Source organism: Eublepharis macularius, chromosome 6 (assembly GCF_028583425.1).
Source record: "Eublepharis macularius isolate TG4126 chromosome 6, MPM_Emac_v1.0, whole genome shotgun sequence".
NCBI classification, from domain to species: domain Eukaryota; kingdom Metazoa; phylum Chordata; class Lepidosauria; order Squamata; family Eublepharidae; genus Eublepharis; species Eublepharis macularius.
The window spans coordinates 35,306,687-35,330,687 of record NC_072795.1 but is presented as its reverse complement, the minus strand read 5'-3'; the positions used below and the strand labels follow the sequence as shown (position 1 = coordinate 35,330,687).

At 40.8% G+C, this 24,001-nt stretch overlaps 2 protein-coding genes and 1 pseudogene across 2 annotated transcripts in view; 1 reads left to right on the top strand and 2 right to left on the bottom strand.

The window, feature by feature from the left end:
* Positions 1 to 24,001, top strand: part of MED12L (mediator complex subunit 12L) — a 283,186-nt gene that overhangs the window by 166,729 nt on the left and 92,456 nt on the right. The window contains exons 16-18 of the mRNA XM_054983836.1: positions 19,809 to 19,956; positions 20,444 to 20,562; positions 22,578 to 22,721. Coding sequence (XP_054839811.1) covers positions 19,809 to 19,956; positions 20,444 to 20,562; positions 22,578 to 22,721 — 411 coding nt within the window. The remainder of the gene's footprint in view (positions 1 to 19,808; positions 19,957 to 20,443; positions 20,563 to 22,577; positions 22,722 to 24,001) is intronic.
* LOC129332622 (40S ribosomal protein SA-like) lies at positions 1,505 to 2,522 on the bottom strand (annotated as a pseudogene).
* Positions 8,759 to 11,646, bottom strand: P2RY12 (purinergic receptor P2Y12). Its single transcript, XM_054983845.1, has 2 exons — positions 11,540 to 11,646; positions 8,759 to 11,443 (listed from the first exon to the last, which is right to left on the bottom strand). Exon 2 carries the CDS (start codon positions 11,419 to 11,421, stop codon positions 10,420 to 10,422), a length of 1,002 nt encoding a protein of 333 aa, XP_054839820.1. The 5' UTR covers positions 11,422 to 11,443; positions 11,540 to 11,646; the 3' UTR covers positions 8,759 to 10,419.

Sequence of the window (24,001 nt, the reverse complement as noted above, 5' to 3'; positions counted from 1 at the left end):
AAATGCTATGGGAAACTGGCTGACTTCATGGGAAGGAGCAATAGAAACATAAGTAATTTATTACAATAGTACACATTGTCCAGTTTTTAGAGGAAGATGCAAATAACTGTGTTTATCTAGGGCTTTTAGTTAGCATATTTTTGTTAGTTTGTATATTGCACCATTTAAATGCTGTTTATTGATAAGCGTTATCAGCTGTAGTCTGTTTACTTTATATACCACCTAGAATGTTTTCGCAAATGAGTGGGAGGGGATATAAAGAATGGAATTCTTTAGATTGCATTCACTTGTCCAGTGAAGAAAGGAGTTCTAAGGGAGTCTGTTCAAGGTACTCTCACAAGTGTATTAAAAAAAACCCTGTATTTTACATCCCAATCCAAACTGTTTTCTCAGAAATCAATTCCACTGGATTCATTGAGGAATATTTACAAATAAGTATGTGTTGGATGGCAGCCTTATCCTGGTAAATCAACTGGGGCCTTGGGACTGTTTCCCCAATTCATCATTTTCAATGTGAAAGAAGTATGGCAGTTTGGAATATCCAATTAAGTTGGAAGGATTTTGCTAAGGAGTCGTTGTCCTGTTTTCCTTCAGTAGTTGGTATGAAGCTCTTGGATTACCAAAGCAATTAATACTTTATTATTTAGTCTTAACAGTCAGTTACCTAATTTCTAAATGGTAAAGCAGTTAAGGTCATGGGGTCATTATTAAAAGTCCAGGGTATTCATTATCCATTACCTTCTCCAATCCATTATTTTTTATTTTTTCCTTCCCCAGCCAGAGAGGCAAGAGAAGTATGCAGAAGTATGCTTTTCTTAGTTGTATCATAGCATTTTCATCTTTGTTAGTCAAAATTTTTTGTTGTCACAAGATATCAACATTTTTATGCATTTCTCTTTTTTTCATGACTAACCTAACCTTTACACACACTCTCATACCATTGTACCCTCAGTGAAATAGAAATTTTGTATGAATGCTCTGACTGCATTTTATATGAAGTAAAAGAGTTGTCGAACAAAATTTCCCCTTAAAGTTGCATTATTTATAAGGACTCCATAAAATGGGTGGATCCATCATATAATCACACAAGGATCATAGATCGATCTCTTCTTGCCCTGCTCCCTTTCAACCTCGGGAAAGCTTGTTCTTCCGATCAGAGGGCCCTGTCGAGTAATAGCCAGGAATGCAGTTTTGAGTGGGTGGAAGGAGTCAAAACCACCCTCTCCTCTCTCTCGCATCCCTTCCCTCGCCTCACTCTCTCGCATCCCTTCCCACAGCCTCCCAGTCTGCATAGCTATTGGTTTATGAGTGTCTCACAAACCTAGGAACAACAATTTCTGGACATGAAAGCGAGTAGTGAGGAGAGGGGATAGTGGGGGGATTATCCACAACCACCAGCACCTTCTGCTTCCAGAAGGGGCCCTGTTCTACTTGCCAGTTACATTAGTGAACCCTTGGAGAGGGACCCACATCCGAGTGAGAACCTTTTTCTTTTCTTTCAAGCTTAAGAAGAAGAAAGATGTTTATTTCTGTTTTTTCATTGTATTCGTGAACTCCTGTCGCTGAATATATTATGACCACTCTGTGGGAGTTGCAACCCACTCAGTGGCCTGAGCTGTGGGGGCCGCAGACTAATCCTCAGTGGCAGGCTGGGCACTCCAATCCTCAGCTGGGAATGGCTGTATTGGCACAGAGGGCACTTGTACCCCCTCAGACCAATCAGCCACCTCAGGCTGTGGAGGAGCAGTGAACTCGGGTGCAGGAGCAGTCCATTCTCCTTGGAATTCCTCCTTTGTAACTGTTTTCTCGGCTGCAGCCTGCTCCTCCTTTTCAATCTCTCCAGGATCCCAGTAGAAATAGAGATCAGGCATAACTTCCCATGGGTGTTCACAGGAAATAGTGCCATGCATTTGCAGGACCTCCCGAGCCAACATCCACCACATCAGACCAACCGAGTGGGCCCCCTTGTTGTTGCAGGGGATTGCGATATCCACATAGCGAAGAGGAGAATCCGTGTTACAGAAGGCGATGGTGGGAATGTTTACATAAGATGCCTCAGTCAGAGGCTGATGATCAGCCCTTGGATCAGTGACCACCAAAAGGCAGGGTTCATGGAAGGCAGCCTGGATCTGATTGGTGAAAGTACCAGGAGTAAAACGGCCAGCTTATAGGTGTTGCACCAGTAGCAGCAGCAAACTTCAGAACAGCACGCTGTCCAGTATTCCTGGAGGAGATAATGCTCACATCAGCAGGATTCTCAATAGCAACAATGGCACGGGCAGCCAAACGCAGCTTTTCCCAGGTTCTTTTCAGGTTGATGATATAAATGCCATCACTCTTCCTTTTATAGATATATTGTTCCATCTGAAAATCTAGATTGGTGCCTCCTAAGTGGGTTCCTGCAGCAAGGAATTTGAGGACATCTTCCTCCTTCATCTGTAGGACATCAAGACCTCCAGACATTGTGAAAGTTTCCTTTAAGAGCTATGACAGGAAACACGGTAGCAATGCCATATGGAGGCCTCTCAGAGAACAAAGAGGACAGCAATTGTGGATGACGTCTATATATAGGCTTCTTAATTGATTCGGGATGTACTAGAGATCTAATAGCCCTGGCGTTGGTGACGGGACTGGGGCTAGATGTGAGAAAATTACCTTACCCAATACTATTTGAGCAGATGGATGGGTCCATGATGAAAGGGAAACGTGGAGAACTGTATTATCTGATCCAACAAACTCCATTATTATCTGATCCAATGGAACTGTATTATCCAATGGCTGCAACAATCTGGGAGGTTTCCTCCCCCTTTTCTTTCCCATCAGGCATATTTGGCAACTGGAAACATATTGCAACACATCTCGCCTCATTTTTGGCCACCAAAACTGTCTCTGTACTAGGTGCAACGTTTTTAGGTATCCAAAATGCCAAGCCAATTTAGCATCATGACAATTCTTTAACACCTCCCCACTTAGGCTGGCAGGGATGTACAATTTCTCAGTCTATACCAGTCTCCATGTTTGCCTTCCTCCAGCTCATCCTTGTCACCTCCTTTCCCTCCTTTTCCACTTTGGCTTTCACCTCCCATGGTGCTGTGTGACCTGCTGGCGGGGCCCCTTCACAGCAGGTGGTCCTTGTGTCCTGCCTCCGGGTTGCTTTCTTTGTCACTCTCGGAAGGGTTCCCGCTAGACGGCTTTGACACTTCCACATTTCAAGCCAGCAGACTCCCAACACTAGAGAGAATTTGGTGGCCGCACTGACTACAAACGTCCAGGATTCTGCAGGAACTTGTAACCAAAACACCTTGCCTGGAAGATAGCAGTTAGCAACAAGACTACACAACTCTGGTTCCACTCTGCACGTACTCAGAGGCATGGAAGCAAAATACAGATGAAGAATGATTCATGGCAGATATGCTAAAAGCCTATCTGACATTACTGATGGATCTCTGGATCCAATCTAATCTCCTATATTTGTTGCCTTAATGAAAGAAATTCTTGTGGCTTCTTCTCAATGATGCATATAGAAAATACAGTTCTGTATATCTGTGCTGAATTCCATTATAAGAGAGAGAGGATGGGTACACGTGCTCTAAATTAAACAAAAATTAAAGTGGAATGCAGATTTGAGAAACTGGCACTTCCATGGGCCGGTATGTAAACTTCTGTATACTGCCTGGTAGTGTGAGTAATTCCTCTTAGAAAAAAGGAGAACTGAAAATAGCTGGGAATAAAAATCAGAATAGGTCATTGACATTAATAGCAGGATTTGAGTCCAGTGGCACCTTATAGACCAACAAGATTTTCAGGGTGTAAGCTTTCGAGGGTAAAGGCTCCCTTGTTCAGATGTATCTGCTATTCTGCTATGGACCAACATGGCTATCCACCTGAAACTATTTAGACATATAAAACAACTTTAAAAATGTAACCGTAATATGCCTTTTATACTATATTCTGTATCGAGTATTATAGCAAAAGTATATATATATTTAAATTTACAAGTATTTTTCCTGTTGGCTTTGCATATTTTTCTTAAGCTTGCTTTTCTTGTAATCTAGCTGTGGACATCCGGAAGGCCATGCTGATGTTATTGCTGCTTCCTCTGCCCTAGCCCTCCTCCAACTTAATTTTAATAGAACACTTCAAATGTGGTCTTTCCTGTTTCATACAGGATAATTTAGATCACTTAAAGAATGAGTAGTCTGGTCTAGTTATGATGTTTTTATAATATTATAATGTGTCCTCAGATTCATCCATGTATAAGTTAATGTGATTTCACTTTCATGGGTAAAGCGCTTTAACAACCTGACTGCTCCAAATCAAAACCTTTGACAGTGTTGGATTAGCACAGCCTTGCAAATTACAGTTCCTTCCAGAACATTTAGCAGCTACACTAGAACACTTAGATGTTTTGTAGCCCTTCTGGCAGTATGTTTGCAAGTCTTTTTTTTATGTTTAATGTAGCATTTTATTTTATATTTACATATAAGTCTGCATTATATGGAGGGCTACCAAGTGCTGCCATTGGCCCCCAGACAAGAGTTCCCTCTGCCCCACTATTGAGTTGCAGCTGACTCGTAGTGACCCTAACATGAGATGTTCAAGGAAAAAGATGAGCAGAAGTGATTTGCCATTTTCCTTCTGCCATGTAGCAACCCCTCTAATCTAAAAGAAATATAACATAACAAATCACTTGGCTTTCTGTTACTGAAAACAGGATATGGACAAAAAACCCCACTCCACAATTAAAAAACAACAAACTAAGAGCAAATAGAATCAGGAAGACTTCTCAGCCAAGGGCCTAGCTAGGACACTGAAGCATACTATCAATCAGAGGTGGGGGAGGTGGGGGAACTCTCACCCAGGACAACTCCTGGGAGGAGGTAGTGCATCTCACAATAAGTTCGCGTACGCCTATGCTCCTGGGACTGCATGATGATGTCACTTCTAGGAAAGGATGTCATCATGCAGGCCATGACCGCCCCAGAAGCACTCCTGTGCTCTATGGGGGGGGTCCAATTTGGCCTGGATTGGGCCTGAATTGGCCCAGAACGGGCTGCTCCGCCATACCGGAGCACTCCCCTGCCTGGCAGTGGCCAGATTTGGGCCATTTCAGGCCCAAATTTGGCCAAAACAGGCCCAAAATAGCCTGGATAAGCCAGGAAAAAGCTGCTGTCTCACGGGAGAGCACTCCCCTGCTTGGCAGTGGTCCGAACCTGGCCGTTTAGGGCCCAAATTGTGTAAAAATGGGCCCCAAATGACCCAGACTGGGCTGGAATGGACTGCTGCCACACAGGAGAGCACTCCACGCCTGGTAGTGGCCCAATTCTGGCCATTTGGGGCCTAATCCTGGCCGTTTGGGGTGGAATCCTGGCCAATGTGGACCTGAATTGGGCCCAAAATGGCCAGGATTGGACTGCTTCTGGGTGAGGGAGTGTTCTCCTGCCTGGCTGGGGCCAGATGCTGGCCATTTTGGGCATGAATTGGGCCCAAAAGGGCCAAAACAGGCCCAAAATGGCCAGGATTGGACTGCTACCAGGTAGAGGAGTGTTCCCTTGCCAGGAAGAGGCCTGATCCTGACTGTTTGGGGCTCAATCCTGGGCATTTTGGGTCTGAAATGGGCCTGAAATGGCCCGGATTGGGGTCAAAACAGCCAGGTGCAGGCTGGTGCTGGGCGGGGGGAGGGTTCCTCTGCCCAGCATCGGTCTGATCCTGGCCGTTTCAGCCCCAATCCTGGCCGTTTTGGTCCCTAAATGGGCCCCAAATGGCCTCCAAATGGCCCAGATCAGGGCTGAACTAGCCTGGAATGTGTCTTTGCCAGGTTGGGGAACCCTCCTCCACCCAGCACTAGCCTGATTCTGACCATTTTGGCCCCAATCTGGCCTGTTTTGCGTTCTAAATGGATCCAAAGGCCCAGATGACACCAAAACAGCCTGAATCGGGGCCGAAATGGCCTGGAATAGGCTGCTGCTGTGTGTGGGAACCCTTCTCTGCCCAACAGCAGCCTGATCCAGGCTGTTTTGGGCACAATCTGGGCCCAAACGGACCCAAAATGGCCAAATCAGGCCATTTTTAAAATACCCATGTGACACTATTCACGTGGGTATTTTAAATGCGTTCCGGCTCAAAAAAAAACCTGGGTAGATATAAGTTACCTGGGACTAAGCCCCATTGAATAAAGTGAGGCATTAGTCTTTCAAAAAGTACTAACTGAAAAAAAACTTTAAAAATATTTCTACTTAGTCAGAACCAAAAGGCACATCACAACATGAAGGTGCGTAAAAAGGGAAGGGAAACTGGGGAGATGTGCAAAATCAGTGTAATGTTTTTTGTCTAGATAGTTTGGATTTTATTTCTACTTGTTAATGTGGGTTTTAAAATATTTGTTACTGGCCTCTGAGGAAAGGAGAAGGGGGGCTGCATGAGTGAATGGAGTATGATTCGGTTGGATGGTAGCTGTACCCTAGGGGGTGGAGTGAACTGCAGTCAGAGAGCAGAGTAAAACGTTTTCCGTTAGCCTTTGTATATCTTAGAAAGAAGTTATTGTGACTAAATCAGCCAAAATATATTGAAGCCTGAAAAGGGGTTTTATTCTGGCTAAATCAGGCAAATTGTGTGTATGCCTGGGTTGGTCTGTGTATATCTGAGAGATTATTCTATCTAGGTCAGGCAAGCTGTATAGAAAGGCCTGAGAGAATCCACATGTGTATGGAAGAGAAGAAAGTTTAGTTTGCTAGTGAAGGCCTGTGTGAAAAACTGCTCTGTATGACTGAGTCTGTGAATATCTTTTTAAGAAGATACCAGTACTCTTATCAGTACTCTGAAACTATCACGCTTACGTATTTATAAATAAATTCTACTTTTGTTTAAGCAAAAAAAGATCCCCCTTTTACCTCACAACCACCCTCACATGCTGGCCAGTTCTGTTGAACTACCATCTATAACAAGCCTTCTTATAATATCAATTAAACTGAGGTGGTCTAAGGTGAAAGCCTGAGGTGGCAGCAATATAAAGGTCACAAAAACAAAAAAGAAAGGTGTTCTTGAGGTAAAAACTTGGGTAAAGTAGAGAGCACCTGAAGCTCTGTGTGAGTGGAAATAAAAAGAGTGATGGCTGTAACCAGAGCCTCCTGAGACGTAAGTTTAAGATGGTGTGAGAAGGAGCTGAATTAAAGGGGTAAATATTTAAGGTTAAAACAAACAGCAAATCATTATAGTTGGTTTTGTTCTGCAGGGAGAGAAGGCAGGCGAGCCAAGTGTCCATATGCTGAAATCCAAATAGCTCCAGCTCCCTTCTCCTCCTACTGCTGCCTCCTTAAAGAGAAAAAAAAGAGAGAGATTAGGCAAATGAAATTGCCAGAGTGGCCCAATCCATGCTCTTGATCAGGTCGAAGGTACAGAACTGATTAGATCTTGTGGGAGCAGTCCTAAGACCCTCTCCTTAGAACTAAGTCTCATTTTATGCAATGGGGTGGGAAGAAATCATCTTTTTGCTAATTTAATAGATTCTTGGAAAATACACACATCAGGGTTGCTATTACCCCTGATGGGGGTGGGCAATCCTCCACTCCCAGCCTACTTCTCCCGCCACCACCCAGCGGCGGAACAGGTGCAGGAACTGGCCTCCCGGGGTACATTCCCAATGTGATGTGATGACATCACTTCCAAGAGTGATGTCATTGATCAGGTGCCAGGAGTGCTCCTGGGCTTTACACTGGGCTGATTCAGCCCCCAAATCGGCCTGGGGTTGAACTCTAGGAGTACTTCCAGGGCCTGAGTGAAAATATCACTCCCAGAAGTGACGTCATGCCACTCTGGGAGTGTGCACAAAAGAAGAAGCTGCAGGTAAGGGTCTCCACCCTCCTGCTGGGAGGGTGAGGGGACCATGCAACCCTAACTCTCTCTCTCTCTCTCTCTCTCTCTCTCTCTCTCTCTCTCTCTCTCTCTCTCTCTCTCTCTCTCTCTCTCTCTCACACACACACACACACACACACACACACACACACACACACACAGTTCTGTTTTCTGTTCTACAATTAAATATATTTTAACTCACTAGTCAGGGCAGGGATAATGGGAGAGACAAATGCAGGGAGAGAAGGGAGGGGGATTAAGGCACACCAGGTTGGTTGATGGGCCCAAGTTTGCCTCAGCCTTGCTGCAGCCACAGAGAGCTTTCTTTACCAGGAAACTTTTTGCATGGCTCTGTGTTCCCTGCACTGTCTAGTAGCTGCAGGCAGGCAGAACTGCACCAAAAATAATAAATGAAATACATTTAGGTCCAGTAGCATGTTAAAGGCCACCTAGATTTTCTGAATGCTTGATTAATCCAACTTCTGGAGCCCTCAAGAATTGACAGGGCCCCAAAAGTTTTGTCCCCCTAGTCCCCCTCGCTCAGTGTCCCAGACTGTATATAAAAGCTGATAAAAGTTCTCCCAGCTGCTTCCCTGATTATAAACTCAACGTGTGAAACAACGTAGATGCACATGGCCGTGGTTATTAGATAAAACAGTGCTAGTGGCAACTCTTGCCTTTAAATAATGCTTTTTTATCACTGATGTCTTAAACTTGGGGGAAAAACCTCTATCTTACACTCCCTCATGGCTCTGACTTATGCACAACTACATAAAGTACTTGAAAGAATGGCTTGGAAAAGAAGACATAATATTGGGATTTCAAAAGTCTGAATTGTATTCCTATAAGGTCTAAAATCTTGACCCTCTCTACCATAGTAGAAAATAACTTAGTAGACTTTAATATGTGATTTTTCTAATGTGTTTTAATAATACTTGCTCACTTTTTTCATTTATTATGCCATGTTAATAATTCACTTTTAATACTGACAGCAGGCAGAAAAATTTACAGATAATCTGAGGGCTGACAGCAGTTAACAGATTTCAAAGAAGTATGTATTATATTTTAATGTTACATGACATGGTGATTCTTTTGCCACCACGTAGTACCATTCATAATATTGTCTGTTACAGAAAGCAAGCTTCTTCTAAGGGGTTACAAATTATTTGCCACTTTACAGCATAATGAAATTTGTCTGTTAGTTTCTACTATCCAAGAAATGTTTCTGTCATCAAAAAAAGTACTTGATTTATATCAATTGGTAAAATACAAATGGGGAACATACTGTGTGCATCTTCCGTGGAGCAAGTAAAGGCTTGTGCCTCTTTGGGTTGGAAGCAAGCTGCATTACTAATGCCCTTTGTCTCATTAAGATGATCAAAACTGACTCCTTTTTAACATCAGCTTTTAACTGTGAGTTCTACAGTTTAGTTTACAGAGCTGTTCACAACTACAGCAGTATGTAACAAAAAGTAAAATATTTGTTCTGATAGAACTCAGAAAAAAATAACTTTCCTGTATGCTCAGTTCTTAAATCATTGGGGAGCTGGATCCTTGAATCACAGTTTTATGTACAATATTCATATATTTAGTGGATAGAGTATTTGGTAAAGAGCTGCCGTGGCCTTGAGTGCACTGAACACAAGGCCAGCACTCAAGGGATTTTGATTACATGGGTGTGTGTGTGGGTGTGTGTGTGTTTGTGTGTGGCAGCAGCATGAGAAATAAAACCACAGAGGAGGAAGTCTTTAAAATGTGTAGCAGAACATGGTTTTTAAACTTCCAGTGCTTTTTGTGCCAAGAGGCTTTCATTTTGGGGACTAACTTTGAAATATAAGGGAGTGGACCTTACAAGATTTCTGCTTACATACAAGAGAGGAGGCAACCTCTTTTGACACGTCTTCCAGTTATGCTGCTGTTCCTTAGACCTATATGTACAAGAAGCTTTGTTGGCTTGGGTTCTGCAGTGAGAAAGGGAGTTAGACCAGATCACCCCTTTTCCACTACAGGAGAAACTGGTATGATCAAACCCCAAATAATTTCACGTCTGTAACAGAGTATAATTTGAATCTTTGAATTACTCTCTTGGTATGCCTATTTTCTTCTACATCTGCACAGAAAGTTTAAATCCCTGTCAGTTTGGGAGCTGAAATGAACAACTACCAATGGACACCAGTGAGAAATTGTATGTGAACAAACACTTCTTGTATTATCTTATATCTCCTCTCCTTTCTCTTTCTTTATATATACCTAGTTTAGAATGAATGTATCAAAAAGTTTTGGCCCCAATCTTGTTTCTGTTTTCCATGAGTACATCAGACTCTTTACCCTGTCAACATTCAGTTTTTTCTCAGTGTGTATAGTCATAATTTTAAAAGAAAACACAGTGGTAGTAATATTGTGCATATCTCTCATTCAGCGGCTTGTTGTTGCTAGTGTCATGAATGCGATTCTGAAAAATTACTGAATGGAACAGAAGCTGGAAGGCAAGTTCATAGTTAGAATGAATACATGCATTGAAAGGTATGCAGAATGTCTTTGGTCACATTAGGTGGATCTCTCATAGGTCTACATAGGTGTTTCCTCATCATCGATAGTTTCAATGTTCTGTTCCCCCCTTGTTTTAATCACATGCATATGCAGTGTTTTTAGAAGTGATTTTCTAAAGGATTTACAGAGAGCAAAGTATATAAATGGATCTAGACAGGCATTCAGTGAAGTTAACCACAGAGTGCTCTCTTTTATGTAAAACAATGTGTTTTGAGTGGAACATTTGAAAACATCTCTTGTTTGGCTCAAGGTGTAAGGAATTCTGGCAAAATGGTAAGGCACGAAGCAAATGAAAAACACCCCAATGATGATGAAAACTTTGATATTCACAGTCTTCTTGTTTGCCTTTCCCATGCTTCTTGTTCTTTTGTAGGATTTGTACAGTTCTTGTGTTATGAGTGTATAGCATATGATTATGATGACAAAGTTAACCCAGAAGATAAACTGGCAAACGTAGTTAACAATCTCATGCCACAGTAACCCAAAATCCGATTTCAGATCGGCACATTTCTTCACCGTCTCCTGTGTTGGCTTCTTGTCTGTCAGAATCATGTTTGGAAGTGACAGAGAGAACATGAATATCCAGATAAATATGGACAGAATCTTGGCAGCCAATACATTGCCTGTGGTGGATGACCTGAAGGGTCTAGCTGTTTTCAAGTAGCGATCAATAGTTATAAGGCCCAAGAAAATAATGCTGATGTACATGGTGAAATAAAATATGACCTGGGACACTTTGCAAACGAACCCTCTCAACTCCCATGACACTAGTCTTGCATCACTGAGAATTTTGAATGGAAATGTCAGGATCATAAGGATATCAGAAATCACTGTGTTCTTGAGAAAGATGATAAAATTAGATTTGCTGGAAATCTGGAAAAAGACTCCCATTGCCAGTCCATTCATTATGATTCCCACAAAGAAAATAAAAGTGTACAACAAGGGAAAGAGAACTTGATTGATCTTGTAATCACTGCTGCAGTTGCTGAAGTTTCCAAGAAGGTTGTTCTTTGGTGTCATTTGGGCTCTATTTTCTTTCCCACTAAAACAAAAGAAAAATGTGAATAATTAATTCATTCAGTGATAAATTTATCAGTGGAGCTTATTTTTAACTGGGCAATTTCTTATACCTACCCACCTCACAGGATGTTTGTTGTTGTGGGGATAATAGTAACATACTTTATAAACCACTCTGAGTGGGTGTTAAGTCATACTGAAGGGCGGTATATAAATCAAATGTTGTTGTTGTTGTTGTTGTTATTATACGCCACACTGGAAGATCCATCAGGAGCTAGAGGTCCACAGATAATCTGCAACATGTGTCAGAAATGTCACATCTCTTTGCATAAACAAGAAATACTGTGATTAACAGTAGCCTAGATAAGAAGAGTTTTAAATAAGAAAAACAGCTGAGGAGGGGAAGGTTAAACAAAACCACCCAGTAGTATTGCCAACTCTAGGTTGTAAAATTTCTGGAGATTTTGGGGGTAGACCCTGGGGACGGTGGGGTTTGGGGAGGGGCTGGAGCTCAGCAGGTTATATTGTCATAGAATCCACCCTCCAAAGCAGCAGCCATTTTCTCCAGGGGAACTGATCTCTGTAGTCTGCAAATCAGTTGTAATTCTGGGAGATCTCCAGACACCATTGGAGGTTCCAACCCAACTTGCCACAACACTGTGGCAGTCCAGTTGGTGCCCTCCTTCCCATAGTTGTTTTAAAATAAAAATAAAAGTTTGTCAGTTCACAATTGTCTGCTTCATATGTAGTCTGACTTTAATAATACTGTGTGTAAAGATGTTCTTGAGGTAAGCAGCTGTTCTGTACATTACTGATGCCATCTTGTGGTTGATCCAAATAAAGAATATTCTACAGAGTTTAATGGCTCTGTCACTGAACTGGTTGATTTGGTTACAGAAATACAGCTCTAGTTTTTACCCCACAGCTTTAGATTATCCTATATTGGCAATTCTATCATTTTTAAGATGACAGGAAATCACTTTTTCTGGTGTCTGTTTTGGCCAGATATAAGAATGGAAAACCAGTTTCTTCTGACTCTTGGATTGACGGTAGGAGATCATCCTGAAAGGAGTCACAATATTTAATATGGATGGTTGGACTGTTCAGCACTGTTCAGCACTTCTTGAAACATCTGTTTTCCAGACTGCCAAGACAGCTCTAAGGGAATTACTGAGACACATATAAATAAAATAGAAAAGATCCACCCTAAAAGATAAGTTAGGTAGCAGCAGAGAATAAATTAGGTAGCAGCAGAGAATAAAATACAATCTTATACTCTAAACAATGAGCAAAAAGATACCTGCTGCGATAGGACCTGAAGCAACAAAAGTGAACCAGATATACTATGAGCACTGAGAAACGAGGAAAAGCCCGTATGTGGATATACATGTATTCAGCCAGCCAAATGGGAAAATAGAAGTTGAACCTGGTACCTAAAGCTTAGCAAAATGGATACTAAGTGAATTGTGGTAGGGGGAGAATTCAAAAGCTGAGGCACTACCACAAATCAGCACCCCCATCCCATTCCGAATTAACTCTGAAGATAGATGCACATAGAACAGGAGTTCTTGTAGAAGATGATAACTGATGAGCAGATTCATAAGGGAGCAGGCCATCCTTCAGTATACAGACTGTTCAAATAAGAACCTGCACTTCATTATCGTGAATTACAATTTAGCAGCAAAACTGATGTGCAGAACAAGAATTCTTTTAAAGTGATTACTTTTGATAGGATCAAATCAAAACTGAATAATATTTACATTTTCTTTAATTATTAAATGTATGGGGTATTGAAATCTTATCTGTCTTGCTTGTAAAATGTTCATAATTGAATGGAACAGTTGATGGGGGAGGGGCTGTGGATCTTTTAATGAGCATGCCTGTATTGAAGAGAAATACTAAAAAAGGATGAAGAAAAAACCTAGATCTTAAATGCATGTGCTGGACATATTTGGAATATTGAAGATTTGGAAAGTAAATCCAAATAAAAAATGGATTATCAGTTTTTAACCTGTTCATACCAAGAAGAATTACGACTGGGAAGCGGAATTTTGTTTGTTTGTTTGTTTACTTCATTTATATCCAAACTTTCTCACCTATGGGGACTTAAAGGAGCTTATGTTGTTCCCCTCTCCTTCATTTTATCTTCTCAACGACCCTGAGAAGTGTGTTAAGCTGAGTGTGACTGGCCTGAGGTCATTCAATAAGCATCCATGGTAGAGTGGGATTCAAATCTGAAGGCCAAGCTAGAAGTGATGAATTACACTTGAACGGCAAGTGAACAGACTCACATGTATTCCTCCCTGTTCACTTGCGCTCCACTCGATTGCAAGTGAACAGGGAGGAATACATGTGAGTCTGTTCACTTGCTGTTCAAGTTTAATTAGTCACTTCTAGCTTGGCCTTGAGTCTCCCAACTTCCAGTTCAACACTCTAACCACTATGCAACACTGGCCTTAGTTCACTACTACCACTAAGCTAATGAATCATGAAAGGTACTTTTAGCATAGATTGCTGAATAACACAGTGTTGAATTCTAGTTCCCTTCTTACTCTGTAGTAATTACTAGAGATGGGCACGAACCGGAAAAAAACCAAACCACGCAGTTCGTGTTTTGTCAAATTCCACGAACCACGAACTTTCACAAACCTGCCCTTGGTTCGTGAAACAGCTAGTTTGGTTTGTGAAAACGTCACATTAGGGCCAGAAAACAATCACTTCCGGGTCAGCAGAAGGTCACATCTGGGTCAGCAGAAGGTCTGCAGGAAGTCCATCCCCTGTTGTCTAGGAAACTGATTGATTGGCATCAGGCTGTCTGCAGTCACAAACCAAAAAATGAACCAAACGAACCAGCCTAAAGTTCATGGCGGTTCATCAGAAATGGCGGTTCGTGGCGGTTCATCAGAAATTCCACGAACCGGCCTGGTTCATGCTTAATTTTGGTTCATGTTTCAGTTCGTGCCCATCTCTAGTAATTACATTTGTATAGAATTTCTAGCTCTGTATGTTACCTTTTACTCTGTTGTTGTACAGAATATTGAGTGCTCCATAGAATACTCAGTATATGGCAGAGATCAGAAGAGATTCATCAGCTAGGCTTTGTGGACTAGCAACCAGGATGATCAGGGGCCTGGAAACCAAGTCCTATGAGGAAAGACTGAGGGACTTCGTAATGTCCATTTTGGAGGAGGTTAAGGGGAGACATGATCACTGTCTTTAAGTATTTAAAAGGCTGTCACATAGGAGAGGGAAGGGAGCTGTTCCTGTATGCAGCAGAGGATAAACGTGCAATAATGGGTTTAAACTACAGGAGGGGAGGTACTGGCTGGAGATTAGGAAAAACTTCTTCACATTAAGAGTAATTCAGCAGTGGAATTGGCTGCCTAAGGTTGTGGTGGGTTCCCCCTCATTGGCAGTCTTCAAGAAGTATCTGGATGTATACTTGTTGAGGATCCTTTAGGCTGTTCCTGTTTTGGGCAGGAGGTTGGACTAGATTGACTGTAAGGCCACTTCCAACTCTATGATTCTATGAGAAATTGAATGAAACAATTAAGCTTTTCTGGAAGACTGTTTCAATTGCTTTTTGCCTTGCATTTGTTTAGAATGGAATGTTTATGTGGAATCACCAGATTTATTCCAGCACTTCATACTACATGGAGGGAACATGTCTTAAGAGTGCTTCTTTGTATTTCTCAATCTTTGAACATAGAATGTCCTTTTCACATTAAATGCTGAAGAGTTTTCTGGTTGTAGAAAATGTAAAATACTGATAGTCTTTCCCCAAATGTACCACAGGTGTGTAATTATACACACAGGGATGGTAGATTGGCTGTGCCTGTTCTTTGCAGTGAATGACAAAGATTCGATTTTGGGGTAGAATGAAAGTGTGTAGAAGATGAACTCCATCTCCAGTATATTCATTTTAAGGTATAAAAAGACCCTCTGTATGAATAACTGTGTTTCTATAGAGCTCTCTGTTCTTTTGGAAACCCTCCTTTTTCTGAGGTTATGACCCCTTGGACAGTTCCTACACATATATAGCAATGTGCTCATGGGCGCTTTTCTTTCTTTTAAGATTAAGGTATTTATTTAGAAAACTTCTATACTGACTGTTCAGGGACCTGCTTGAGGTGGCTTATAAAATAAAACATAATAAAAGCATAAAACACTGTAAGTTATTAATTAAAACCCATCATTAAGAAATATAAAACATCAAGCAGTTAAAGACTGTCCCAATTTAAAACGGTTCTCAAGCTAAAAATAAAATATAAAAATGATGTTAAAAATCCATCCTCAATTAAAGTCTGGGTAAAAATAAGTGTTTTGGCCTGGTGCCTAAAAAAGCGTAACGTAGGACCAGGAGAGCTTCCAAAGGAAGAGTATTCCAGGCAAGATGACGTGAATGAAAAAGCACTGTTTTTGGTTTTGCCTTACTTCTGAGGGGGCGGGGGGAGAGCACAGAGAGGAAGGCTTGTGAGGAAGATCTTGGCTTGGACATCATGGGAGGAAGTGGTCCTTCAAGGCCAAGCCATTTTGAGCTGTAAAGGTAAAGATCAGCGCTATGAATTGTGCACAGAAACATTTGGCAACCAGTGCCAATCTTGTTGTAGTGGGTGATATTCTGCCCCTGACAATAGATTGTCTGCTGAATTTTGGACTAACTGAAGTTTCCAGGCAGCGAGGTAAAGAACCTGACACCATGATCCCACTCTTTTTAACATTAAATATGTCGCAGGAATTTGATTTTTCTTGAAGAGGGGCAGTGGATTATTTTCTGCAGCCTTAAGAAATTAGGACCTGGAATGACTATATTATGTCTTGAGAAAGGTTGAGTGCTGATGATGGAACACATCTTCTGTAATATCTAATTAGCTGAACCACGAAAGACCATTATCTTAGTATCAGCAGAGTGAACAGTAGTTGCTGAAATGAGAATTACCAGGAAGTACCTGAGTAGCAGAAGCCCTTAATGAGTGTCTGTGTCTTTCCTCAGTGGCCCCTGAATTTAGCCCTGGGAGAGCAGATGCCCTGTCGAGCAAGATCAATAAGTTGTTAGGAAAAAAGTTGACATGTTATTGGATTTTATGGTCCAATTGTTTCAACTTGAAAATCTCAATTTTTTCTCTTCCCATGTGCACATCCAAGTGTGAATTTTTATTTTCACACTATTTTATGTTCCTCGCTCTGAATTTTCTCATTTATATTTACACTATTAGAATCAGTTGGGTAAAAATGGTATGCAAGAGAAGAATGGATATGGACACCAGCAACAAAACTTAGCAAAATGAAAAGGCTCACAATGAAAAAGAACACAGTTATATAGCTCTAGAAAACCCTTATTGGCACCATACAGTCCTTGTTAATGAATCCTTATCCTGTAAGCAGATATAGTAGCAGGCCTGTCTAATCCCATAATTTCCTGTGAAATGTATATGTGTGGTGGTGGGCTGTGGGTAGGGGGTAGAATATGGAGATACACAGAAGAGTGTGCGTGTTGAACTCTTCTTGCGCCTCTGATTACACCCTCACCTGCTTGATCCCTAACATAGAGTTGAAAATAAATCCTACGTGGATACACAGGGGTTTTTGAATGGAGAGAGTTAAGGATTTTTTTAAAATGGAGAGGATTAAGAACCCTGCTCTCTCTCTCTTTTTGGTGTAAATTGTCCCATATGCACCATTACAGAAACTAGGATGGCCTGATTCATATATTAAGTTGCTGTAATATCTAGTTTGCTGTTCATCCTCAGTTTCTGAATATCCACTCTCCCCTCTCTATAAAGCCGTGATCTAAGAAACCAGCTTATTGTGGTGATTCCGGTAGAAAATCACCAAATGGAATGAATGAGAATAGTATTGAACTTCACGTATAAAAAACATTATCCAGAGATGTCAAAATATTTATAAACAGATTATGTGCATGCAGCTCAGCTTTCCGTGTGGCATACTATTTCTATAAAAGATAATTAGTATGTCTTTCCAAAGCTATAAATAAGAAACTCTGTTAGCTATCCTAAAATTAAATTGATAAAAAAGAGACTAGCAAGCACGGATGTAATATGGTTTTAAAATGTCCAGAATGTTTCAAATAAGTGTGAAATAGAGTTCATCTGATGAAGTGATCTCTGACTCATGAAAGCTTACGAGGGAATGAATTCCGTTAGTTTCTAAAGCACAACTGAACTACTGAAACATTTCCCTAGCTTATCTGTTTAGACTTCATTAGGTTTCTATTTTAAAAAATTATAAAAAGTTCTGAATTTTAAGTGTACATATTGAAATTTTACTTCTAGTAATTATAAGTCATTGACTCCTGCACGGATAGAACATACAGGCAAAAGTGATAAATTAAATTACCTGAATCAGCTGGAAAAAAATCAGAAGTACTGGGATTTTCCAGAACAAATGAAAAGTTGCATTGTCTGGGACTGAAATGATGTTGTCTGTTCAATTTCTCCCTCCTTGTTCAGGCATGAACAGAAGCTTAGCAGAAGCTTTTGAGCAAAAATCCTTGCCCCGTACAGCAGAAGTCCAAATGAGTGAGTCAGGCACAGATGAGAGGAAGGAGTGGGTTTGGTTCTTTGGGTGCTCTGTGATTTTAAGCAGCTGGAAGGGTGACACAGCTTCTGCCCTTCTACCTCTCCTAAAAGGAAGCAAGTATTTTTTTTTTTACTAGAGATAAAAAGATCATCAGCTGCAAAAGACAGTCTTCTTCGGAGTAGACTCAGAAAAGTTTCTGGAACAGTGCTTGTACAAGGCTTGGGAAATTCTAATGTTCATCTTCCAATGAAGATCAAGTCACAAGCAATTTCAAAAGCACCCCTCCAATGCAATTTAAAAGCTTTTAGGGCAGGAATAGGTTGTGTAACTTAACCATGTTAATATAATAAATGTTTTTTCCAGTTTGCGGAAAATAATATCTCTCAGGATTCATTGCATGCTGGGCTCTTTATTATTTGCTTAGAAAACAGTTAACTGAAGTGGCAACTTTATTAGTTTGAAATACGGAGATGCCATTTCTGTATACTACTTTAGTCCTTTGAAAAATTGAATAATGTTATCATTGATCAGCACTGTACAGAAAGTAATCCTATAATACTTTTAAATCCTCCAATATAAATTTATGGAAATTATGAAACTGGGATGAGGAAAACAAGAAATAGAATTTTTCCATCAATTAAATAGATTACTATCCTGTTGTTCTCTTCATTTAGCAAGACAGAAACTGTTTCAAGGATCCCTTTTATAATATTCCGGTTTCCGTTTACTTCACTGGCATATCTTGGACTAGTTTGTGTCTTACTTAATAAATATACATTCTATAGTAGATTTAAATGAACTCCTAATAGTCTAAAGAGATTCAACAATATCAGTTTCCTTTTAACAAATCTTATTTAAGATGTTTCTTTTTTTGAAATGTGATCATTTTGGATAACTTTATACTTAATATATAGAATTTGATCGCCATTTGAATTTTGGTCATTATTTTTTACTGTATGTAATTAATTACGTCTTGTTCCAAATACTGAACTTGACATCACTCAGGATGAAGTCCATTGTTCCTTGTCTGTTTATTTATTATACCTTCAAAATTAATTTCTTTACCATGGCATCAGTGTATATTTCAGTAGACCTGGATTTATTCTAAATTTACATGACATTTTTTAAAAGAGATATATTGAATAAGATGGGGACAAGACTCAAGTGACAGGGTTAAAGTCCTGTGACTGTGAGAGAACATGAAAATACAGTGTTGGTGCCTGTGTGCGCATGCGCATGTGGGACTATGATGGACCCAGGCTAAATTTTCCATCAGTGGAATGGAACTTTCCTGCCTCCCCCTCCCACTGCTGCCCACTGATCTCCTTGAAATGTTGTTCTAGAAAATAACGGACCCTGAGAATATGAGGGGGATCTATATCGGGAAGGGGGAATAGGGTGGCGATTGCCAGTTTAGTTTGGATACAACCCTATATGTATTATGTGTATACACACTGTGTGTGTGTGAGCGTGCGTGCCCACATGCCCTTAGGCTTTATTAAGAAAGTTTTTTTTCGTATGTATCCTGATGCATACTACTTAAAGTCTTAAATTGAACCATATCTAATTACAAGAAAAAAGTATGATAAAAATACTTGTAGAAATTGGGAGCAGTGGTTCTCTTATAGATCAGTTTAATAGCTGTGCTCAGATACAAGCTTTGAAATTTTTTGTGGCTGAAATGAGTGAGAGGTTAAGGAGAAAGGAACAATGAGATTCCTATGACAGCTGTTCTTTAATCTACTAACATGCTTCACTTTTGGCCCATTCTTTTAATTCAGGAAAGTATCAGAAAATAATATTTTAGAGAATGGGCAATTTTAAATGTTTTTCTATTGTTTGTTTTAAAGGATGAATCTTCAAGTCACGAATGTAACCAGCGCATGATTCTCCTATATGGTGTTGGCAAAGAACGTGAAGAGGCAAGGCATCAACTGAAGAAGATTACCAAAGATATCTTGAAAATCCTAAATAAGAAAAGCTCTACTGAAATGAGCGGTAATCAACTGTGTGCATGTTGCTGAGTTTTTTGAATAGCGTAGAGAAAATAATGAAAGACTCAATTTATTAATGACATGGACTCCTTATATGTGAATCTTGCTATTCAAGGAGCCAAACATTTTCTGGTGTTTATCATGAAATGTAAACCACATTCTAGATTTATGGCTATGTTGTTTTATTACAAATTAAACAACGTTAAGTATGTAATAAAATGACAGAAATTTACACTCCCATGCTGAAGCTCAGAATATGAAGACTTGATGGAAAAAATCATAATTCACACACATTTAAAATAATTTAGATATGCTGCTCTTCAGTATGCTGCTAGATGAAATGCAAAGTCCCCTCCTGTTTTTCCATGCAACATTGCACACAAAAAGGTTTCATGCTTTGTCAGTCTTAAGTAGGACTTTGCAAAAAACTGAAGTTTTGAAATGATGCTAAACCATATTAACTAGAAAAATGTAACTGTTTAAAAATGTAGCTGGTGATGAAGGACAGAAAGTAAGAAAAAACAAGCAAGAAGCATTTCCAAATTTAGAGACGGTGTTTACAAAACTGCAACAGCTCTCCTATTTTGACCAACATCAAGTCACATGCCAGGTACACTTGCTTTGAAATGATGATTTTTTTCTTATCCCCATTTAATTTTAAGCAGGTAGTGTAATAGAAAATGTATCTCAATAGGACAACAGCTAGAGACGAAGACCAAGCATGATAAGGAGGAAATCAAGGATGAGAATATTGTAAGGGTGGACATCTTATGGGCAGAAGGAAGCATGTGGAGAGTTTGTTGGCCCAGTGTCAAGAGGGTGGCAGAAAATGCAAGACAACTTGTTGGAATTAAAAAGAGCACAACATTATTGGTTTACAGCTGGTGCTGCATAGGACATGGATCCAAGCTTTGGCTGATCTGTCTGCTAGCCAGTGATCCCCATGCCCTCTCAGCCCCCTGCTGAGGGGGAGAACCACGGGTTGACAGTAAGCAGGTCTCCACATGGGCACACACCTCTGTGTGGATCCCCTGCAACCTGAGATTGAGCATGCCCTGACAGCCCCTGAGCTGGGCATGTCTCTATCATGCATCACCTCCAAGATTCCTTAAGGGGATCCTCAATAATGGGGAAACTGGTCTTGCACGCCATGTCTGCCCCCCAAAGAGATCCATGCCCAATGCCAAAACTGCCCCTACCTAAAGTTGTGACAAAGCAAAAAAAAAAAAAACTATTAGCAAACCCAAAAGCCCAGTGCAAGTCACAGAAACTCAAACGGCCAGCTGAGGAATACAACTTCATCCAGGTTAACAGTTGTACAGCGCTTCCAACTACCAACAATGCAGACAGGGAGTGATGGGTAGGAAACGAGGGGTACAGAGCTGAGAAGGGTGAGACTGTCCCAGGCATAGGGAATAGCATGAATTGTATATTGAAAGAAGATTTTCTCTGCAGCCACAAAGAGGTATTTTTTTGCCCCTAGAAAATCATCATGACCTATTATTGATGAAACATATAATCACATTTTGTAAGTGTTCTGATTAGTATTATCCACATATCCCTTTAAGAAGCACATCATTGTCAGTATGAACAGAGATCCTAGTTGCATGTTCCATTCACTGCATGAAAATCCATTCTGAACATTCTTTCTTGACTGTCAGAGAAAGCTGGAGATGCTTGCTTAGATATTGACGCTAGCTGGGATAGGGGTGGGGTGGGCGGTCAGGAGAGAAAGTTGGAGTTCAGTGTTTATTTCCTCGAAGTATTTTTGGCAATTACTGTATAAATCACAAACCTAGCCAATTTTTATATAGTGGTAAACCACACAGTTCAGTCTTAATGCTGTTTAGACAAGCATTGATTTGCCTGGGGACATATTGCACACCAGCCAGCTTCTGTACATTGAAGAGGCAAAAAGGGCTTTCCAGAACTCCACAAGAAGTCCAGTCAGCGCTAGCAGCTTTATCTCAGCTTGCTATAAGTAGAGACGAAAGCCTGTAGGCCATGTTAGTCTTTGCACCCAAAACAAGAGGGAGTCTTGTGACACTTGAAAGACTACATATTTATTGTAGCATCAGCTTTTGTGGGCTAGAGCCCATTCAGCATCTTCATTTCAGTGTCTGACGAAGTGGTCTCTAACCAATGACAGTTTGTTATGATAGATTATTAGTCTTTAAGGTGCCACCAGACTCCTTTTTGTGTTTGCAGGCCAGCAGCACCTTTCCTCCTGTCTGTTTGGTGTCGTGGCAAGGCAGGGGCGTGCAGAATTTTCAAACTTGGTATGACAGCTCTTCATGTGGTGAGTGTAATGAGTAGTCAGGCTTATTAATCAGAACAGGGAATAAATTTATTTGTTTAACAGCTGTGCATCTCCTTCGAATCAAGGCAGCTAACAAAGCAACAGCAAGTTGCAAACACATAAAAACCAATTTAGCAGGGAAGGTCAATTTATTATTGTTTTTTTTACAACATAGAAAAAACTTAATGTTTATTGTGTAATTCCTGTGTTGAAATGCTTTGTTCTATTGACACCTTTGGGGAAAACACTTCATTGTGATTATAGGCATAATTTTATTCGATATTTTTAAATAGTTTAATAGGCTAGTAGTTTCATTTGTTTTGCAGATTTCCAGCAATGTCCTGGAACAAATTACTAGCTTTGCTTCAGGAACATCGTATCATCTTCCTCTGGCTCACCACATACAACTTATTTTTGATCTCATGGAACCTGCTCTAAATATCAATGGACTTATTGACTTTGCTGTTCAGGTAATGGATTTTGTTCTTTAGAAAGTTATTTCACAGGTGGCATTGATATGTCAAAGTCTTACATTTTATCCATCTGTGAGCTTTCTACTGATCTTTTCAAACAGCACTGCTGTTACTTTACTGTATTGAATAAGTACTGCACTTCTGTATTAATTCACTTTGCTACGTCAGGAGGAATCCTCCCCATTTATTAAGGTTCTCATCAGAGGCCCATCTACAGGTATTTCCTACCTCAGAGATGAGGTGGGAACTTCCTGGCAATTAGACTTTTGTTTCGGTTTTATGGCCCCTTGTTTTTAGCATGTCTTCTCCAAGGATGTGGCATCCTCACTAAAATCAAACTATAGCTGTTTTCTTCACTAAGGCCTTTGGCAAGTTTTAAGTTCGGTTGATTAATAGTTATGTTTAATGGCTGCTTTCTGACCTGTTGATATAGTTTGATTTTTGGACACTTATTTTAAATGAAAAGAAAGGGTATCATTTTTGGAAGTAAATAAAAACAAACATATCAGCTGCAGGAGCATGTCTAGCAGTTATTCTCTCAATGTTAGCAGAAAACTGCCATTATGAATGCATCTAAAATGACAGGTTCAAAATAACACAGTTATCAGTAGCTCTCTCTTGGATAAGAATAAAGATTATTTCCAATAAGGAACTGTCTTTCTATAGAGTCAGGCCCTGCTAGACTCTGCTTTTAGGTTCATAGGATACAAAAGAAGAGAACAAAATGATGTTTATTAAGTTTATTGTTATAAGCAGGTGGTGACTACGTTGGGGGCCTGGGTTGTGGGCGATGTGGGGGAGGCGAGCAGGGAGGCAGCATGGCAGCCACCATGTTGTGGAGGGGTGGGGAATGACCAGGGGCCAGGGGAGCACACCCAGGCACATCTGGTGCAGGCCTCTGGTCTGGGAAGCTGGCCCCCGCCCCTCAACACTTGGCCCATGGTGGCATCCTGCCCAGCCCTCCCTTTCGTCACAACTTTGGAGTGAGTAGGCTACGTATTGGGCATTGGGCACCAATCTGTTTGGGGGAAGACAGGGTCCTCAGGCTCAGTTTCCCCATAAGGGGTCTGGAGAGTGAGGAATGGCCAGTGCATGCCCAGTCGGGGGCTGTCTGTCTGCCTCACTGTGGCAGGGGATGATTCACACAGGGGTGTATACCACGTGGCATCCCACTGGCTGTTATCCCATGGTTCCCCCTCTCAGCAGGGGTCTGAGGGTGTGTGGGACATCGGCTTGGCAGGCAGGTCAGCTGATGCTCAGATCTGTGCTTTATGTGC